Below are 21,145 nucleotides of genomic sequence, written 5' to 3' on the forward strand. Positions count from 1 at the left end.
ACGCCCAAAACACACCTATGAATTAATGAAGACACTAAGTACAACCCTTTAGAACCAGGCGCCCGGCGCACGGACACTTTTTTTCTGCCGTCAAACTAGCAAATGTGGATTTGGACACGCCCTAAACACACCTGCGTCATGCGCTTCACGCTGTGCGCTTAGATCGTTAAAATAGGGCCCTTAGTGTGAAGGTAAGTGTGAGAAGCCTGGAAAGACGTACGGGGTGTAGTCGTGAGTTTGTTTCGATGTTCTGGAGGCAGTGAGGAGGATCGGTGGCCCTGTGGAGACAGACTCCTCTGAGCTCTCAGCAGAGCTGCAGCTCGTTTCGCTGCTCCTCCTCCTCCTCCTCCTCGCTCAGCTCTGGCCACGACTCCTCCAGGTTTAAACCCATCCCTGTCCGCCTGAAACCCGACTCGCTCCTGAATCACCTCTTTGTGTCGCCGCTCCACAAATCCGACTGTGGTCCTCTGATTGCCGACCCCTGCAGAGAGAAACCACGCAGACGTGATGATGAGGTCCAATTCAAAAACATGTGCATGACGGTCAGCAGGACTGAGTTGTGTGTGTGCTGTGTACTGAAATTCCCACAAAGATGTTAGTTATGGGAGTGTTGATCCCCCTATAATTACTATATCAATCAGTCGATTAATCAATCGACAGAAAAACTATTTTTTATATATTTTATCCTTTTTCAACAACACAGTATTAACAGTACAAGCAAGAGCAACACTGAAAAAATACAAAACACAATTACACTAGTTAGAGCCTTTCAGTTGTGAGGATTTGCTGTTTTTCTTTGTCTTATGTAATAATAATCTTGTCTTTCTTGGACTGTAAGACCAAACAAAACATTTTAAATGCATCACTTTGGACCTTAGGAATGTGTGATGGACATTATTCACTATTTTCTGACATGTTATACAAATATTCTGACATCTGAATATTCGAGAAAGTCATTGGAGGATTATTTGATCATGAAAATAGTTGTTGGTTGCCCTAACAAGAATACAATTTACATATCTACATGCAGTCTTTTTTTTAGTCCAAATCATATTAAAACGTGCAATAAATAGGCATTCTGATACTTATATAGGCTATATACATATACAGTAAATAAAGGCTTGTTCTGATGCAGATGAAAAATAATTATGACTACCATAAGTTTATAATAGGAACAGTCAACCATAGTTCTGTAAAACATCTCAGGCTTTGCTGATCGACAACTATTAGCACCTAGAATAGTGTCTGATGGGTGCCAGTCACTTAACATCGCGGTCACAAACTACAGTATAAAACTGATTGCTGCCATTGTCCTCTTCTTTTCCTGCTGGTGTTAAAGCCAATCACTCACTTTTTGGAACAACCTACATTACAGTTTCCTCTCCAGTATACTTTAATTTCTCCCAAAGTACCCATAGTGAAGATAAGATAAAAAGATAAGAAGATACAAATCTTTATTATAGTGGCATCTAGTCACGAAAACACTTTGTTTAATTTGCCTAAAAAAATTGTTCAACGTTGTATTAAACTTTGTGTTGATTGTTTATTTCCTTGTGCTGCTATTGTGAAGCTGAAGTGATTTTCCTGTTGGTTGTTTAGCCAGATGTATCTTGTTGACTCATCAGTCTAATACCTATGTATTAACGCCACTTGCATGTGGGCTGATTTCTAACAATTAGCACGCTGAGAAAATCCGTTTATTAAATTCTGTTTTCTGCATGAGACCCAGTGTGCAGACCTTTCCATTTAAAAAAACACCGATTATTTTCGTTTTTCTCGCTACTGACAGCACTCCGCGACCACAAACAACAGAGCTACGTGTTGAAATCGACCGGAATTCTCCTTTAAGCTTTTTAAGTGGTTTTGTTTTTATTATCTGCTCTAAGTTTTCCAATGTTTTAAACACCGATGTGGGAGTAATAACGGTCTAAAGTAATGCGAAAAAGAGATGTAAAACTACCACAAAGAGACAAAAAACGACTACAAAGAAATGCCAAATGACCACAGAGACCCAAAACTACCCAAAGAAAACTAAAATGACCAAAAAGAGACACAACACGACTACAAAGAGACATGAAATGTATGGGGAAATGGCTTTCTTTTTTGTGAAAAACGTCACATTTTCTTGAGAAAGGACATCTAAAACCCCCCGCGCACCTAAGTTTTCCTCAAAGCTGGGGAAAACACTGATTAGCATATGTTCAGGTAAAAAAAAAAAAAAAAAAAAAAAAAAAAAAAAAAAAAAAAAAAAAAAAAAAAACTAAAAACGCAAAAAAAAAAAAAAAAAAAAAAAAAATAAAAAAAAAAAATAATAATAATTTTTTTTTAGTGAGTCGCGAGTCATACTGTGGGTGCTGGAGCTGTTCTTACAGGGGGCCCGGCTCTCTGTGGCTCTGGTCTCCTCCAGCTCTATCAGGGCCCTCATCATGGGCGTCAGGGCGGAGGATCCGTCTCTGCGACCGGCCTCCCGCTGGCTCTGCTCCTGGGGTCTGTGCTGAGGCTGAGATTGTTCACACTCTGGGGGGGACGCACACCTGCAGAACACAATCTCTGTTAAACCACCTAAAATCTTCATTACACTTTGGTTGAGAAAACATCCACAACAATTACAGCAAAAAAAAACCTACCTCCAGCTCCCACCAGCTGAAGAGGTGTCCACAGAGCTTCCAGTTCCTGATGAGGGATCATTTAACGGATAATGAGACTTCTTGTGGAGACTTGATTGGTTAGTTTGAGGGAACGGGGATTTTCGGCCACTGTTCAGCTGGTCAGATAGAGCACAAGGGGACTTCCGGCGAGTGACGTCTGGCTCTACCTTGCATTTACTGGGTGACAGCAGCAGGTCAGGATGGTGGAGGAGACTGCGGACATGTTCAGAGAATATTTAAATTGAGGCATCTGCATTTCTGCAGTCAAAATTAAGTTTTTGTTTATTTATTGCGTGAGGAGACAGGTGCTAAAACGGAGCGTTTTCAGACAGAAGGTGAATACAGGTATATTCAGACAGACCGTATGAGAATAAGAATGTGTTAGTGTGTTTCTTAAATATTAAAGCATGCAAACATGTTCTCGATGAAACCCAAAATACAATAATAATAATAATAATGCATTTTATTTATAGGCGCCTTTCTAAACACTCAAGGTCACCTTACAAAATCAGCAATAAAACACTCAATACATTAAACAAGCAATCAGAGAAACAAGCAATAAAATAACATGATAATACTATTAATAAAAAAAATTAAAGAGAGTAAGCCTGTCTAAAAAGTATACAAGAACCTGATAATGAGCATTATAAGGGACCTTTAAAGTCTGTTTCTCTGGTTGCTGTGTAGCAGGCAGCTGTCTGCTTGTTAGTCATGTTAACGTCTGCCTGTGATAGAACGGTGATCCGACGGATTAATGCAAACATAGCGAGAACCACCGTGAAACTACAAAATATACAATACAAATTTCCATTTTGGTTTCTGATTTTTTTTCTTAAAGGAGAACACAGGATATGTGTAAATGTACGGAGTAGATATGTATCAGTCCCTGCAGGATTTTGCGATGTCACGATCGCGCCAATTCACGCAAATTCCACCAATCACAGCGAATTTGGTGCGACTCGCAATTTTGACCAATCACCGCAACTTTTCCGCAAATTTGACCAATAACTAGGGGTGGGAATCACCAGAGGCCTCACGATACGATATCATCACGATACTCGATACTTATGTCACGATACAATATTATTGCGATTTTAAACATATTGCAATATTCTGCGATATATATTGCAATTTATTACCTTTTTTCCAACTTCAAATTTTTCCCAATTTCAAATGATGTCCCCAAAGGACAATTTTGTCAACATCGGTTTTATCTAAAGAGATACATTTCTCTGTCTGTTCATCTCACTTCAATTTTATTGCTGCAAAATGGGGATTGTCAAGCAGACAAACTGACCAACACATATCATAAAAGATCGATACTTGGCGTCTGTGTATCGATACAGTATTGCCACGGAAAAATATCGCAATACTATGCTGTATCGATTTTTTCCCCCCCACTCCTACCAATAACCTGAAGTTTCCCGCGACTTCAACCAATCCCAGCAGTCCCACGTGCACTCTGAGGGCCACTGACCAAGCGGGAGTGAGAACGGGTTGATCATTTCCTTGTTGGTGATATGAAGACGAGATGTGTGTGACTCGAACATCTCACATTTACCAACAAAACGTACAGCGAAAGACCGTGCAAAACATTTCAGACCTGCCAACCTGTATACATTTTAACATCAATGTACGCTGTAACGATTTAAAAGTCGCTGAAGTTGGTGCCATTTCAATCCTGGCTCTCCGACGTCTCACCCAAAAAAAACAAAAAAGCAAAAACCGGAGAGGAGAAGAATATTTTGTCTTAAATCCACCAGCCATTTTCATATTATACCAACATTTGCAGCATCCTGAGCCTTTTTGGTAAAGTTCCTAGGAAATCTCAACCCAGAGTAGTTTTATTCTCCCCGAAACAAGTTTCCTTTTTATTTTTAAAGAACTACACACACAAAAAAAAACTTTCACTGACTCCCGGAACTTTACTGCAACAAACACACAAAAGACATTGCAACTTTTATCGCAATTTTTTTACAAAAGCTCCTGCGAAATCAGGCATTTTGGTCCGTAACTGGAGGGACTGATGTATGTAGTAGAAAAAACCTGCAATCTACTTTATTTACGGTGGACCTGAAGGTGCATCAGTTGTTTCAAACCGTAAACACACCCACTATAGATACGTAAAAGACCAGAACGTAACCCTTTACCCGTAAGAGATTATCAGATTATCAGTGCGTTGAAGTGCTTACCCAGCCCCAGAAGGTTGGGTGCTACTGTGGGAAGAATAACGTGCCCTGGCCTGGTTCTCGTGCTCCAGCTGCTTCACCTGAGACTCCAGTTTGGAGATTACTCTGAGGGGGACAGACAGAGATAATACATGGTCACAAGATTTAAAGATACAGTGAGACAGGGGACTTTCTGTTAACTTCTTTATAAAACCAAACTAATTCAACATATACTGTATGCATGATGACAAACATTTGAAGCTTCATTTAAAAAATAAAAAAACTCAATAGAAAGATTTGAATGTAAAAAGAAACGTCCCTCAGTGCAGCCCTAACATGTAAATGTTTACCTTGTTTTCCTCACTTTTATGTGCATTTCTTTCTTTTTTGACCTTGTAAAGCATTTTGCAGTAGGGCTGGGCAATATATCGATATTATATCGATATCGTGATATGAGACTAGATATCGTCTTATATTTTGGATATCGTGATATGACATAAGTGTTGTCTTTTCCTGGTTTTAAAGGCTGCATTACAGTAAAGTGATGTACTTTTCTGAACTTACCAGACTGTTTCTAGCTGTTCTATTATTTGCCTTTTCCCCACTTAGACATTATGTCCACATTATTGATGATTATTTATCTAAAATCTAAGTGTGAAGATATTTTGTTAAAGCACCAATTGTCAACCCTAGAATATCGCCGCAATATTGATATTGAGGTATTTGGTCAAGAATATCGTGATATCTGATTTTGCAGTCTCTAATTTAGTTTATGAATGTATTATTATTATTATTATCATTAAAATGAAAACACATCATGGGTTCAGTTCAGTCAGACATAAAGGTTGCACGGCCCAGAAATACAACATGGATGTGTGTGCTTAAAGCATTCTGAGGTATTCTTTTTTTAAGTTAATTAGCCCCACTGAAAATCTTTCTCTCTACACAGATGTAATGTGACCCAAAGCTAACCTTTATCTCAATACTGTCTCCTGTGCATTATTATAAATTCTCTCTGCTGTCATGATCTGGCTCTAATTTGCATCTCCTGTGTTAGTATGACAGTTCTTAATAACAATCTTTAAAAATCTCCTGTGTTAGAATGACAGTTCTTAATAACAATCTTTAAACATCTCCTGTGTTAGTATGACAGTTCTTAATAACAATCTTTAAACATCTCCTGTGTTAGAATGACAGGCCTTAATAACAATCTTTAAACATCTCCTGCAGCTTTTTACACTCCACTATGTGACTCCATCAGACCCTGAAGCTGGAAATGTTCTCGCATATCTTACTGCATTTTACAAACCTTTTTCCATTTTGATGGTCTAAGATCGACTCGATGTTCTGGCTTTTTGACTTATGGAATGCCTGGAAGGGTCCTCATGTCACAACCCAATTAATGCGTCTTTTCTTGGTTGCGTCTGAGCTTTAGAGTCGGCTTGATGTTAGAAATTCTTATTTAATTGCTGTCCTGGCTCAACGTGTCTTTTTCATTTGTTCTTAGGATTCTCTGACACCCTCCATGCATTCAATACATGTTTTCATTTTTCCAGATTGCATGCACATTGTAGTCTTTCCTAGTTTCCAATTCCCTCTTTATAAAAGGCCACTCACAGGTCTCTGGACCTCTTAATCTATTTCTTTTTCCAGGATCTCCCTCCAGATAATACGCTTCGGTGCGAAAGCCCTCCTTTGACACACATATTGATGTTCTGTGAGCCGAGTTTGCTATCTGTCCGTCAATTCGCTGAATCGACATGACACACTTCATCAATGCAGAGTCCATGGCGCTGCTGCTATTGGTGACAATTTGCAGGCAGAGCTGAACTGCAATGGAAAGTTCCTGCCAATGCTATTATCTATTTTTGACAGCACAGAGACCATCATTAGGCCCTATTGATTTAGCCTCTCCCCTCGATCGCCCAGCTGTCCACCAACCGCCACTGCAGCTCTTTTACAAAGTTGCTGGAGCTGGCCAATGACAATGTGACAGGTCTGTAGCTGATAACAACACTACAGCTGTAATGTCGCATCTCTGCTATGAGTGCTTTACATTAAGTTCTTGGTTTGTGTCTGCTAGTGTTCAAGATTATTAAAAACTTCACCACTAGACAAGCTCAAGATAAGATGTGTATTTAAATGTTTAAGGGAATAGCCTGATATTTTGGGAAATACACTTATTATCTTTATTACCGAGAGTTGGATGAGATGATCTGACACCACTCTCCCAGTAAATATGAAGCTGAAGCAAGGAAGCGGTTAGGTTAGCTTAGCTTATAAAAAAATGGAAACAGGGTCAAATAAGTCTTGTTGTCACTACGAGATCACCAGGCAACCAGCAACAACTTCAGGACGTCCCAGCCTAGAAATAGTCACACATAGCACATAATCCCAGTAACACTCTAACTTGTTGTTTTTACACTTTGTTTCTTGTACGGATTACGACGAATTCAAGCTCCACACTGGACGGAAAAAACATTAAATTCTGAAATTCATACAAGACCCTAACCGCTCGATGGCGTTTTAAGCCCCCAACGTCTCCTTCCAGGCAGCGCTGCCTGGAAGGAGACGTTGGGGGCTTAAAACATCGATAAACACCCTAAGCTGATTGCCAGCTAATGGTGTGTCAGACTCTACAATCAATCCACTCACCTCTTCAGTTCTGATATCTGATCGTTGGCGTCGTCAAGCTTGTTCTCTGCTGACACCAGGTTGTTCTGTAGATACACAAGGATGAATTAAGAAATGGCATGGAGAGAAGACATTTTTTATATCACTGCTGAAACAATCTTACATGCTTCAATAATAATCAAATATAACAATAATATAACAGTCCCAGTTAGAGATCTTTTACCTTCAGTCCCTCGTGCTCCTTCATCAGAGAGTCGTATTGCCCGAGCAGCTGAGGAAACAAAGCGACAGAGACCTTGATCATGAAGAACGTCAGTGTTGACGGAGAGCTTTTCAAATGGAATAGGGATGCACCTATCGACCTTTTCTCTCCTGATACTTCTGCATACTGGTTCCTCGCTGTGTGTAAATGCATTGTGACCATTCTAATGTATCTTAACATGAGGCTTTCCACTTCTTGACAAACAGAACTGTGCTGATTAGATAAACAAGGCTCTTTTTTCCCTTCTTGTTCTTCAGAAAGTAAAACCAACTAACATTGCAGAGCTGCTCCGTAGTGATATTTTACTCTGGTTGCTAAACTTTCTTTGTTAATAAGATGCATTCTCTCTTATCTGGCTTTAACATGTAATAAAATCTAATGTTATTTTGTCCACTGTTTCAAAACGACATCCCCACGACAAACACAGAAAATGTACTCTCGGAAAAACTACACTGAACTAACGTGAGCTAAATGCCGGTTCGTTCACAGTCATATTAAAACCCTAAATGAAAACTTTTACACACTCCTGTACAAAAAAACTCAAAAATACAAATAAACAAATCCAAGTCCCTAAAGACATTAGAGGTTTGAGATTATATGATAGTCTTATTGTATTCTCTCTCTCTCTCTCTCTCTCTCTCTCTCTCTCTCTCTCTTTCTCTCTCCCACTCAGACTCACATCCTGCAGCATCTTGTACTCTCTCTCCCTCTTTGCCTCCCTCTCGTCAGCCTCCCTGCAGGCTTTCTGCACCGACTCCTCCAGCTGCCGTACTTGGGTCTTCAGACGTGCTGCCAGGGCGTCCTTCTCTTTACCCGAGCGTTTGCTTTCTTCTAGTCGCTGCTTCAGAGATTTCACAGTCGCACCCGCTACAGCGTACCGCTCCGGCCATTCTGCCTAATGACGGAAAGTCAGGAAAATGGTAAAATATTAATTGTATGTATATGCTTGATATATTAAAGATGATTTGAGGAAAACACCCTTGGTGAAGTTTAAAAAGCAAAAAACTACATTAACCTCAATTACAGGGTGTTGGCAGGTATCAGAGAGTTGTGTTTAAAGTGCTCCTATTATGCTCATTTTCAGGTTCATAATTGTATTTAGAGGTTGTATCAGAATAGGTTTATATGGTTTAATTAACATTGCTGCAGCTCCTCTTTTCACCCTGTGTGTTGAGCTCTCTGTTTTAGCTACAGAGTGAGGCATCTCACTTCTGTTCCATCTTTGTTGGGAGTCACACATGCGCAGTAGCTAGGTAAGGACTAGGGTTGTGCCGATGGACGATCCACCATCGTGATGCCACGCCCCCCACCCTGTCAACACACTAATCCTAGTCGTGGGCGCTGGACGGGAAATTGACAAGTGTGTCGGTCTTAAACGAGCAAAGACACAAAGACAAGACATAGGGCTCCTTAAGTGGAAGCTACTTTTCCCCCTTTACGTGCAACCTATTTGTGAAAAAGACCATCGCTTTGAGCAGACTGGATTGGCTGTAGCGATACATTTTCTCTCTCTCCCTGTCAGCTGTAGCTTGCTCTACCTTCTAACGTTGGACACAGCGGTCTCGAGTGAGAGTGAAAAAAGCGTTAAAAGTGGAGCGCTATCACACTTTCCTTTCTCCCCTCATTGGACTAAGTTTGTCGACACTACTCTGTGCGTGCATCAATAAGTAAGTCTCAGGTCCTGTAGGTACGGGACGATGTTATGCAGGATTTATGAATGTACGTTAGCAACAGTAGGCTAATTCACGAGGGTGCTATTTTATGTGTGAGCTAATATTGCGCATCTGTTCATGTGCGCTGCAAGGGTTATGTTTCTGTTCATTGAATGCGTTATTCAGTGCAAACATAACCGTGAATGTAGTTTAAACTCAGTAATGATGGTATATTAGGTTATTACTGTCGCTCTGTTGAAGGCAGATGTCCCACTGTACTGTCGTTACGCAGATCACGGACATCTGACTGATTTTACTGCACCGTAGTTAAGTGAAAGTAGGTCAAGTTGTAAAAAACTGCCCCTACCAGCAGGGCGGCATTTACACAGGGCATTTAAATGTATGTCTAATCGTTTCAATGATAACTGTTAGCCCATGGTAGTAGAAAAAAATATTTATGTAAAGAGATATGAGCCGCCCCTCCCGACGATGATATCATCGTCCATCGCCAGGTTTTACTGTAAACATCGTCAACTGCCAATTTAGGGGACATCGCCCAACCCTGGTAAGGACTACTAGCCAGTCAGAAGCAGAGTATGAGGGCGTGTCCTGACAGTACCTAGGTAAGGACTACTAGCCAGTCAGAAGCAGAGTATGAGGGCGTGCCCTGACAGTACCTAGGTAAGGACTACTAGCCAGTCAGAAGCAGAGTATGAGGGTGTGCCATGCTAGCAGCTAGGCGAGCATTATAACGTCTGTCTCTGAAGTAAAGGCTGGACTACAATAGAGCTGTTTGGAGCAGTTGGTGAACAGTGTTTTCTGTTGGAGATGGTAAGTCCCTTTGGGGGGGACTTTGGGCTTTTTCACTTTGTAAACCTATAACGTGCACAAAAAAGATATATAACACAATGAAGGGAAGGGAAAAGGCCAAAAAGCATAATATGAGCACTTTAATGACTTAAAGCCCTTTTTGAAGAACAAATACAAATAAATTTAAGAAACTTTTTTAGAGTGTCATATTTTAACTGCAAGGATTTGTTTGGGGCGTTAAATATGAATACAACAATTACAATCTGGTACGAGAAACAAATGTTTAGGTTGAAATTAAGGCTTCGTAAATTCAAGATTTTATTTTAAGCTGTTCATGAATGGAATTTAAGGAGTTTGTAGCTTGAAAGGGCCTGCTGAGACTGTAATTAGAAAAGTATCATGTGAATTTGCTCTGGTTTTAGTCATTTTATATTTTTGTGAATAACAAGACTTGCTGGAAAACAGAATTTTTTAAACAACAGAATACCTTCATCCGTACATAGACATACACACAAGTAGAAACCACTCATCATGACAAATAATGTAAAAGGGAATCTAAGGAATCATACCATTTTTTTCTCCAGTAAGCCGTTTGTTGCCTCTAGTTCTTGAATGCGATTGGTGGCCTCAGCCAGAGCTTTCTCTAGATGTTTGCACCTGTGGATGAACAGAAATCACCTTAATACAGAGTTAGAAAACAAAATAAAATGGACCCAAACTGAAGCATAATGTCATGCTGGGGAAATGTGCAGCCCTACAGGACTTCATGTGTGTGCCTTGACATCTCAAATATTTGAATATGAATCATTTGTATTCTCAATACTGCATCAAAACCTCAGAACTAACAGCCGGTTTAGTTCCCCCTTCAATTTGAACATGATTAAAGTATTTGCATTTATGCAACATGTTAAATGGATTGACTTCTGTGCTATGGTAAAACATGTATTTTATGGTCGCTCATGCATTGACAAATCTGTAAATATAACCAGTGTGAAAGCTCATTCTCGACCTTGGAAAGTAACTAGTAGCCTGACAAAAAAAAGTCTGAACTTAAGGTCCAATACCGGAGTTTCCTCAGTTGTTGAAGAGACAATGTTAGTACCGTAAATATACCTTTTATTAGTCAAACTATTAATATGCTATATACTGCAAATAAAAGTAAACACTCACCTCTCTGTGAGGGCCTGGTTGCTCCTCTCTAAATCCAGGGGCAGATCTCTAAGTTTCAGTTTGTCTCGCAGGATTTGAATCTCAGACTCATAATATGCTTTCAGATCAGCCACGTGTCGAGAGTGCTTCTCTCTCAGGTTCTGCCGCAGTCTGAGGAGAAAAAAGAAGAAGATGAATGAAACCGGTGAAAGTGGAAGACTTCTGTGGGACTCAACAACACAGAGAAATGTAGACGCAAACTACTTCTTTTAATGAAAAACCACATTTCTGAAGGCTTCCATGATAAGGCTCCCTACGAGCCTGACAGACGCTTGAGATCCTCTGGCAGGGTCTCAGGGTCTGATAGGGTCTTTGTCCAGGTTGCTCAGCTATGGAACCTCAAGCAGACAAATAATACTAATAATGATTTATACTTTATTAATTACAATGTTTTCACTCTGTTGTTATTATAATACACATTACACACAGGCCTGAATTACACACACATGCTCAGTACCTGTACATGCACTAATGGAGAGATGTCAGAGTGAGGGAGCTGTAGCTGTCCATGGACAGGCGCCCCGAGCAGTTGGGGGTTCAGTTCCTTGCTCAAGAGCACCTTGGCAGTGCCCAGGAGGTGACCTAGCACCTCTCCAGCTACCAGTCCACCACCATACTTTGGTCTGTGTGGGGACTTGAACCAGCAACCCTCCGGTTCCCAACCCAGCTCCCTACTGACTGAGGTATTGCCACCCAAAGCACATTTAAATTCTTTCTTTAAACAGATTTTTTCATTTCATTTTATTTACTTTTTGGATCCTTGGTCGGAGAGACAGAAAAAAAATACACGAGGGAATCGTTGATCCTGCCTTTTCTATTTCAATCTCATATTTCTAATTAATATCATAAATCGTGACACCTTTAGTATGTACTGTAACACTCACAGAGAAAGTACAACAGGATCCTCTAGTGACGAAGCTCTCTCCATGTGTGGACTGCCTGCAGGCCGCAGCGTAGCACCAGAGGCTGAACAGGGCTTCAGGGTGCTGGTGTGGGTGTGACTGCCCTCCTCCTCACTGGCTCTGCGTTGCTGGCTGGATGTGTGGGAGTAGGGCTGGGTCTTATCCTGATACTGAAACAGGACCGCCTGGGATAAGTTTCCCCACGGGCTTGGCACCTTAGAAGGGGAAGGTCCGGCAGCGGAAACGCTGGAGGTATCAGAGATGCAGTCTGTATCTCCAGGGTTGGGACTGCACTCCACCATGCTGTCGGGGGTTACGGGGGTCCCTACTCTGGGGGAGAGGTGGGGCTGAGCGGCAAACGAGGTGCTGCTGTAGTGAGAGGGTGAGGTGAAGCCAGAGGTGCGATCTGACTGCCGCTGGTTCGCTGCTGGGTCCAAGGTCAACACCTAAAGCACAAAGTTTGGGTTAGAGGCTCAGCCAAGGACTAAAGTGGTCACTGACGAGCCGTGGGACGTACCCGTGGTGACGAAGGACTGGACGTAACCGAGCCTTCACAGTCTGAACGTTTACAGTCTGGTCTCTGCTTGTTCTGATAGATCTCTCTGAGAGACAGCCGGGGCTCCTGAGCTGGAGTCTACGAGGGACAGAGATCAGACATTTAGGAGGAGAGGTAATGCAAACCAGCAGCCTAACGCCCCCTCTCAGTCGACTAATCGGTCCTTTTGTTTTTTTTGTCGACAAACAAAACAACAAACCAACAAACGTATAAGAACATAGCTGGTAAACACAGGATTTAACGCTTGTGTTGTCCTCCCGGTTAAAAACTGAAACTGAACACTTTTTGACGCCTTTTTCAACATTTTGTTTTTTTACACTACCATCAGTATACTGTACACACCACTGACACCAATGTATTACCACTAGTTTTACACACATTTGTTTTTTGAATTCATGGTCAAGAAATCTCATTTATATGAAATTATATACATTTTTTGTGTTTAGTTTCAGGATACTGTTTTGAAACCATTTGAAACCCAAAATTCAATAAAGTAGTGAACTGATCTTTCATTTAACTTGCAAGGAGCGTTGTATGGAACCATCCATGTAATTTTTGGACAATATGGATGAAAGAATCCCAAATTTCTGATGTAGAAACTTTTAAAAATGGGTCAAATTTGACCCGAGGACAACATGAGGGTTAAAGTGGTGCTTTTGCCCGATTCTTTGTGGAGAAACTCAGTTTAACAGATCTGCCGATTAAATCAACTAATCGATTAGTCGACCAAATCATATGAGTGTTAGTCGACTAAGAATTTCTTTAGTCGAGGACAGCCAACCACCAAACACCAGTCGTTTCTGAATATTCTCAGTTAATCTCCTCAAAGACAAAAGCTTACAGGTCTTTTTTTTATTCTAAAATGTAATTATAAAAGTGGAATCCACAGCTGCTTGTTTAATCTTATTCTCTACTAGGGATTGTTGGACTACTCATAACTCATCTCCCAATCAGAGCAGTCACCGTTTCCACGGTGAACTGTTACTCACAAGACTCATAGATGCTTCTTGCAGAAGGAGGTAAGCGCCACTGTCGAAGCTGTCCGGTAGGGGGTGATACAGTTCATTCTCATTCAGACGCCAATAAGTGAGACCTAAGACAGAGAGAAGAATGTAGTGTGATTTAATCTACTTAAAATTAAAATTACATGTCTTGTATATTTCCAGCAATGATAGCCACACCGATAGAGTTTATTTGAAAGGATAAGTCTGGTGATGTTCTGTATTATTCTTATTGTCAAAAAAACAAACATGAAAAGAACCAAACCCACCTACAGCATCCTGCTGACACAAATACTCACTAGAGCACCAAATGTGGATTAATCCGCCGCTGAAATAAGTCCCCAACCAATGCACCATTACCTCCTGTTCGTTTCATAAAAACTAAAGTGACCAGCTGACACGAAAGGGGAGAGAGGGGGGGAATGACATGCAGCAAAGGACCGCAGGTCGGAGTCAAACTTTGGACAGTGGTGGCCCTAAAGGTTAGAGAAGCGAGCTTGTGACCAGGAGGTCGTCGGTTCAATCCCCAGACCGACAGGATAAAATCTGGGTGGGGAAAGTGAAAGAACAGCGCTTGTCCCTCCCCCATTACCACCACTGAGGTGCCCTTGAGCAAGGCCCTTAACCCCAACCGCTCCAGTGGAGCTGCTCAGTGGCCAGCAGATCAGACTGTGGTTGTACTGGGCAGCTTCCAGGTATGAATGTGGAACTGTGTGAATGTGATCAGGGCGTTCCTGCAAAAGAGAGGCTGCCTCTCAGTGAACCTTCCCTGAATAAATAAAGGTTAAAAATAAATAAATAAATTTAAAAAACTCAGGACCGCTGCATTGAGGAGTAAACCTGACCAGCTGTTTTTAGGATATTACTGAGCCATTTAAAAAATGAAATGATATATCTGTGACCACTTTTTGAAGATTTACAGTAGAAACCAATGTGTTTGGTACTTAAAGCCACCGAAAGAGTAGACAAATCTGAAAATACTGAGAGACAAACTAACACATTGTTGGTTTTGGCCTTTTAATAGAAGTTGTTGACCATAACAAAAACATTTTATATTGCCAGACTTATCCTTTAAATGTATTAACTAAAACAAAAATATGGAAATAAATAAACTAAGGGACATGACATAGTATTAATCTCTCAGACTGGAGTAACAGTTCAGCTCTGCTTTCACAATGATTTCAGGTGACACCTAACAAAGTTGGTCCTTAAACTGTTTATAAAGGAATCACACACATATATTAGTGAAATGTTTCATGAAATAAAACATACGAGAATTGACATTATTTCATATTATGAAGCCCTCAGTGGTACAGCAGTGCCATCTTACTGTCACTTGTGGTAATTGCAACAGGGCTTTATCTTTCATAAAAACATGTAATAAATACCCTGTATTGATTATTCTATGGTCACATTGTCAGTGACTTCTTCACGCTGTCCGAGCCTTGCTGTTCTGTGTTTTGTCTGAGTCAGTGAATTGTTACCTGATGCCTCAGACAACAGGCTGTCAGTCCTCCTCAGGGGGAAAGAGCTGGTAGACGGCCTGGACGCTCGCTGCTGAAACACAATAGAGATGAGCAGATTAGATCCAGCGGAGGGAATGTAATCAGTAACAGCCACAACAGACATATGCATCTTAAATAAAAAGCACTACAGATGCAGGGCAGTGATTTTATTATCTGTTACCATGTGGTGAGTTGTACCTGGTCCTGGATGTCGGCGCTCTCTGGGGGGTTTTGTTTGTGAGATTCTCTGAGGCTGGGTGGCTGCTCCTGGTACTCAGGGATTTGTACTGAAGCTTGTCCTGCTTTGCTCTTCTTGGGCCTGAGTTTCTGCCTCTGCGCCCAGGAGGTCAGAAGCTGGCTGGTGCTGCCAACAGAACAAGTCAGGGTAAGTAGAAATGTAATTTCACTGATTGAATGTTGCTTATATCTTAACGGGGTTTCTGTAGAGTTCAAGTTAAATTCAAGACTTTTTAAAGACGCTTTTTTTCAAATTAGGGCCGGCGCGATATGGAGAAAATCAGATCTCACGATATTCTTGACCAAATACCTTGATATCGATATTGTGGCGATATTCCAAGGTTGACAGTTGGTGCTTTAAAAAAATATCTTCACACTTAGATTTTAGATAAATAATCATCAATAATGTGGACATAATGTCTAAGTGGGGAAAAGGTAAATAATAGAACAGCTAGAAACAGTCTGGTAAGTTCAGAGCATTACATTACTTTACTGTAATGCAGCCTTTAAAACCAGGAAAAGACAACACTTATGTCATATCACGATATTACGATATCCAAAATCAAAGTTGATATCTAGTCTCATATCACGATATCGATATAATATCGATATATTGCCCAGCCCTAGGCCAAAGTAAGGAAGATATCCATAAAAACCTGTGGGGACGATATGGCCTAAAATAATTGACAAAGTCCGTACATTTCCATATGAGATTTTTATATAAAGAAAAGAATATTTTTCAGTCATTTGTCTGCAGCTCATTCTGTTAAAAAAAAAAAATCGCGCAATCGACTTAAAGTCGTGAATCATATCTAATCGGGAGTTGAGTGCATCGTTACATCTAGGGGTGCACGATTCAGGAAATGTCACGATTCGATCGATTTTCGATTCAAAAACGGTTCTCAATTCAAAAAACAATTCACAGTATGTAAATACAATACATTAAAAAAACTAAAAAAAACTTTAAAATATGAATACATTTTTGGAATTCTATGAATCAATTTTGAATCAGTAGAGCTTGAATCTAGTTACATCCCTACCATTGAAGGCTGGGCTTTTTATGGATTTTTATTAGATAGTACAAATAGGCAGCAAAGGGCCATGGGTCAGATCGAAACCTGGGCCACTGCCAAGGATTCAGCCTACATGGGGCGCACTCTCTACCGGGTGAGCAAGAGGTCGCTCCTTCAAGGCTTTTTTTAATTTAGGAAACTTAAATAAATCCTTTTAAAGACTTTTAGGACCTGCAGACACCCTGTTATATGAAAAGTGTCTTCTAAACAACTCAGACGTACCCAGAGGTTCTCTGCTGGTAGTCTAATGGGTTATTTCCATCCACTCCTAGAGTCCTCACATGAGAATAATCCTGCTGGCACCCAGTCACAGTTTTCTCTCCGTCTTCCTGGAAGTTAGGGGACCAATCATGCTTCCCCCTCTCGTGAATACCATCCCCATCTTCGGCCGGAGACCCAGCCTGTTCCAGACCTGTTTCCCAAGCAGACAGAGTACCGTACCCACTGCTGAGCACCGTGGTTGCCCGCTCCTCCCCCTGGTTGGCGGTCTCTGATCTCTGGAGCGGAGGGGAAGGTGAGCTAAAAGGGGTATGGGCAGGGGCTGCCAGGCTGTCATTGGGACTGGCCACATTTTTGGGGACTGTGCAGTCACCGGAGATGAGGGTGAGAATATAGTCCTTTGTGTTTGGGGTAGTTTTGGTCACCGAAGTTGGAGAGAACTGGACGCTGGCCTGGCGGTTCTGGAGCTGAACCAGGGCCTTAATTTCATCCTGAATCAACTGGGGGGAAAGAATCACATAATTGTTCCACTGGATAAAACAAATATTTTAACATCATGATAAGTTGACCAGGGCCTGAAATTAACGCCCATATCTGTATTTAGCCTTTATTAGGTAAAACAAAATTGGCTGGTAAAAAGCCTGTGTTGCTAGTGGATTTTAAAATCCACTTGCCACAGTGGCTCATGGCCAAAAAAGGACATGACTAGATGCAGTCTTACCTGTATTTGGCACTGGTATTGTTCTTGCTGAGCGAGTATTTGCTCTTGGTATTGCTTCTCAACCAGCTGAAACAGATGCAGCCATCGGCCCTTTTGCAGAAAAAAAGATCAAATTAAGTGTCATTTACCATGATTACTCACAGCAAGAAGTTCATTTATAGTAAAACAGCTGAGGGAAAGACACAGTCTGTGATGGAAATCATCACAGACAATATACACTGACACTTTGACATTCCTTATTTGTCTTTGACCTGGCTCTTCATCTGTATACTGCAGTGAAGTCTTTGTGTTGCAGAACATCACAGTTGTCTGTTCCCTGCAAATCATAACCTGTGTCTGAAAGGATCAGCTGCAGTGTGGTGCTGTGTGTGTGTGTGTGTGTGTGTGTGTGTGTGTGTGTGTGTGTGTGTGTGTGTGTGTGTGTGTGTGTGTGTGTGTGTGTAGCGTGTGTGTGTGCCTGTCAGGTGTGATCTGCACAAAAAGATAAAAGTGACAGCTCAGAAATGAGGCTGCCAGCTGCCAAAAGCAGCGCTTAAGAACAACTGCCACAGCTGCTAACCCCAACTAAACATTCAACGTCATCGGCGTGCATTTACAATTTAATTTCCACATTGAACAATAACGTCTGCCTTTCAGGCTCTGTGGTATTTCCCCACCTCACAATCCTTCCAGATCTCAGGGTCGGTCTCTCCGCTGCTCTGGATCTCCTGCACCAAACCCCTGAGGGTCTCAAGGGAGCTTGGGTTGATGAATGGGAGGCTCTTCCCTTGTTCAAATGCTTCATCTGTGCTCAGACAAAGACTCCTGCAATAAAATCACATACTATTACATACTGTACCGTAGTATAGTATATGTACAGGATATAGATAATATACACAGTTCACCAGCCAGGATAAAACATCAGAAATTAACAATATTTGCATTAGAGCTGCAAAGATTAATCAATTAGATGTCGTCAACTATTAAATTAATTTAATTACCAACTATTTTGAGTCATTTTTTATTAAAAAGAAAGGAAAATTCTCTGATTCCAGCTTGTTAAATGTGAATATTGTTCTAGTTTCTTCTCTCCTCTGTGACAGTAAACTGAATATTTTTGAGTTGTGGACAAAATAAGACGTTTGAGGACGTCATCTTGGCCTTTGGGAAAAACTGATTGACATTGTTCACCATCTTCTCAGCCTAAATTACACACATATATATATATATATATATGTGTGTGTGTGTGTGTGTGTGTGTGTGTGTGTATAGGATTATTATTTTCCTACACCTAAACAAGACCGAACACTCTAAGGCATACTGCGTCCCATCCCATGATTCTTTAGATGTGACAAATTGACTATTACATTGAATCTATTATCTGTGAAGTTCAGGGAAATTCAGAAAACTACAACATTGGTCCTTCACAGGAAATAAATTCAAATCTTTACAATTGCATTCGCCATCATTTATATGTGGGAGAACATTTAAATGATCTTCTAATAAAAGATGAATCTACCGGCCACTGTTTCATATTTTATCTCTGCGGTCTTTTTATTTTCCGTAAGCCGTTCTTACTGCACCTGATCTTGTTGCATGCTGGTGTGATGTCCATGGGCCGGCTCTCCACAGTGCCTCCTGTTGTTTGGGAGGTTGTGCGTCTGCCCTCTGAGACAGCCAGCCCCGAGGCTGACGTCCCCTCCGAGGACACCAGAGAGGCCTCACTCTCCTTACCCCCATCCCCGTCAGCACTGGCATGGCAATGGCTCAAAGCCCCCGAGCTGGACACATCCTCAGAGATACTGTCATCTGTGGACATGTTTATGGGCCCATGCAGAGGGGGTCAGTCTGACAGCTGGAAGCCAAGAGAGGGGGAAATAGAGGCAGTCAGACATGTGGAAATATGGTATTTAAGGTAACAGTGGGAAGTAATCGATTAGTCGATCGACAGCAAAAATAATCACCAACTATTTGGATATTCAATTAAAGGTGGTGCAGATAGGATTGCGAAGATCCAGGACATAGCCAAAAAATTTGAACATCCCCACAAGGGAGAATGAATGCGTGTGCATGAGCAGTGACTGACACACAGTTAGACACCCCCCACCCTGGCCAACAGGGAGAGGTGGATTTTTGCAAATCGCACTACAGGCTGTAGGTGGTGCCAGAGGAGCCAATCGTTTTTTTTAATGACCTCCTTCATGTAGTTCTACTGGAACATAGGGTCAGTTTCAGCAAATATGACAGAAAGTTAGTTTTAGAAGTCTTACCTACTGCACCTTTAAACATTACATTCATGCAAAAATGGCAGGACATGCTTTTTTCAGCCTCTAAAATATGGAATTCCCTGCTTTTCTCAGTTTTAAATCATATTAAACTGAATATCTTATGTTTCAACTGACAAAACAAGACATTTAAAGACATCGCCTTGGACTCTGATGAACTGGGATGGAAATGTTTGACTACTTTCCAAACGGTTACTGGATTAATGTAGAAATCGATTTCAGAACGCTACTGTTGCCGTTCTGATCGGCTGCTTCATTATGAACCATCCAGAGCCCTCAGGTCGTCTGGGTCAGGTCTGCTTTCTGTCCCCAGAGTCAGAACTAATCATGGAGAGTTTTTATGCTCCACATATCTGGAACAGCTCCCAGAAAACTGCAGGTCCGCTGCAACTTTCAGTTCTTTTAAAGACTTTTTTATGTTATTTTTAAGCAATTGTTCATTTGTTACACTGCACTGTAACTTTTATTCTTGTATTTCATACAAGAATAAAAGTTTTTCATATTTTAGCTGTTTTTATATTCTTTTAACTGGTGTTTTTAATTGCTCTTTAATGTTTTCAGTGTTTCCAATACATAGGTTCTACTTGGGCGCCCCGCTGGAGACACTGTTAAATTTTGTAAACTGAAATAGACAGAAATCAGGGTTAAATTCTGTGTTTTAACTCTTCAACTTATTTAGTCTTCATGTTTGTTGCTGAGAGATGATTGCTGTGGTGTTTCTTCACCGCACAGAGTGCAATCAAACAAGTTTCAATCCAACATTATGGGATGTCCTTTGACATCTTGTCATTAGTTGTTGTGTAAATGTTTAGAGTTTCTTTAGGCGGCGCTCCTTCCTGCGTCTGTTTAGCCATGGAGGCTCTCAGGCTTGTTGACCTGAACTGAACATGAAAACTTATCCGTGCAGGAAATAATTAAATGAAAATTAATATTAGTTGCAGCCCTGGTACACATCTAGTGTATTCATAAGCTTTACTCTTTATTCTACAATCTATTTATTCATTTATGCACTTCCAGTTACTTAGATACTAAACTGCATTCCTGTACTTTGGGCAATAACAATAAAGCTATGTAATCTGTCTAAAAAAACATCTGTATATTACACAGCTATTATTGCTGAGAATAAGCATCCAATCCATGTAATATTTCTAACCTTAGTTACATCTGCTGTCACCATTCAACAGTTAGGCCTAGAGGTCTGAAACGTCATACAGGTATTGTTGACAATATGTATAAGGTAAGTGTGGTGATTTACATAGTGTGGCATGAAGCATGTCTTATTTA

General features: G+C 40.9%; 1 protein-coding gene across 3 annotated transcripts in view; it reads right to left on the reverse strand.

Annotated features, from left to right (window-relative positions):
- The window catches only part of LOC120545033 (M-phase phosphoprotein 9), a 28,834-nt gene that overhangs the window by 6,773 nt on the left and 916 nt on the right, over nucleotides 1–21,145 (reverse strand). Inside the window, exons 2-19 of one of the 3 annotated variants that reach the window (XM_039778969.1) lie at nucleotides 19,160–19,431; nucleotides 18,254–18,401; nucleotides 17,598–17,687; nucleotides 16,880–17,376; nucleotides 15,546–15,711; nucleotides 15,327–15,396; nucleotides 13,831–13,934; nucleotides 12,803–12,919; nucleotides 12,268–12,731; nucleotides 11,345–11,494; nucleotides 10,744–10,831; nucleotides 8,392–8,607; nucleotides 7,674–7,721; nucleotides 7,472–7,536; nucleotides 4,841–4,942; nucleotides 2,628–2,861; nucleotides 2,347–2,534; nucleotides 221–481 (exon numbers count right to left, since the gene is read on the reverse strand). In XM_039778969.1, the coding sequence (XP_039634903.1) occupies nucleotides 221–481; nucleotides 2,347–2,534; nucleotides 2,628–2,861; nucleotides 4,841–4,942; nucleotides 7,472–7,536; nucleotides 7,674–7,721; nucleotides 8,392–8,607; nucleotides 10,744–10,831; nucleotides 11,345–11,494; nucleotides 12,268–12,731; nucleotides 12,803–12,919; nucleotides 13,831–13,934; nucleotides 15,327–15,396; nucleotides 15,546–15,711; nucleotides 16,880–17,376; nucleotides 17,598–17,687; nucleotides 18,254–18,401; nucleotides 19,160–19,395 (3,244 nt within the window). In that variant the 5' untranslated portion in view covers nucleotides 19,396–19,431. Of the gene's footprint in view, nucleotides 1–220; nucleotides 482–2,346; nucleotides 2,535–2,627; nucleotides 2,862–4,840; nucleotides 4,943–7,471; nucleotides 7,537–7,673; nucleotides 7,722–8,391; nucleotides 8,608–10,743; nucleotides 10,832–11,344; nucleotides 11,495–12,267; nucleotides 12,732–12,802; nucleotides 12,920–13,830; nucleotides 13,935–15,326; nucleotides 15,400–15,545; nucleotides 15,712–16,879; nucleotides 17,377–17,597; nucleotides 17,688–18,253; nucleotides 18,402–19,159; nucleotides 19,432–21,145 lie in introns of all 3 variants that reach the window. The other 2 variants (XM_039778970.1, XM_039778968.1) reach the window with 2 other exon arrangements.

Source organism: Perca fluviatilis, chromosome 17, assembly GCF_010015445.1.
Source record: "Perca fluviatilis chromosome 17, GENO_Pfluv_1.0, whole genome shotgun sequence".
In the NCBI taxonomy this organism is placed as follows: domain Eukaryota; kingdom Metazoa; phylum Chordata; class Actinopteri; order Perciformes; family Percidae; genus Perca; species Perca fluviatilis.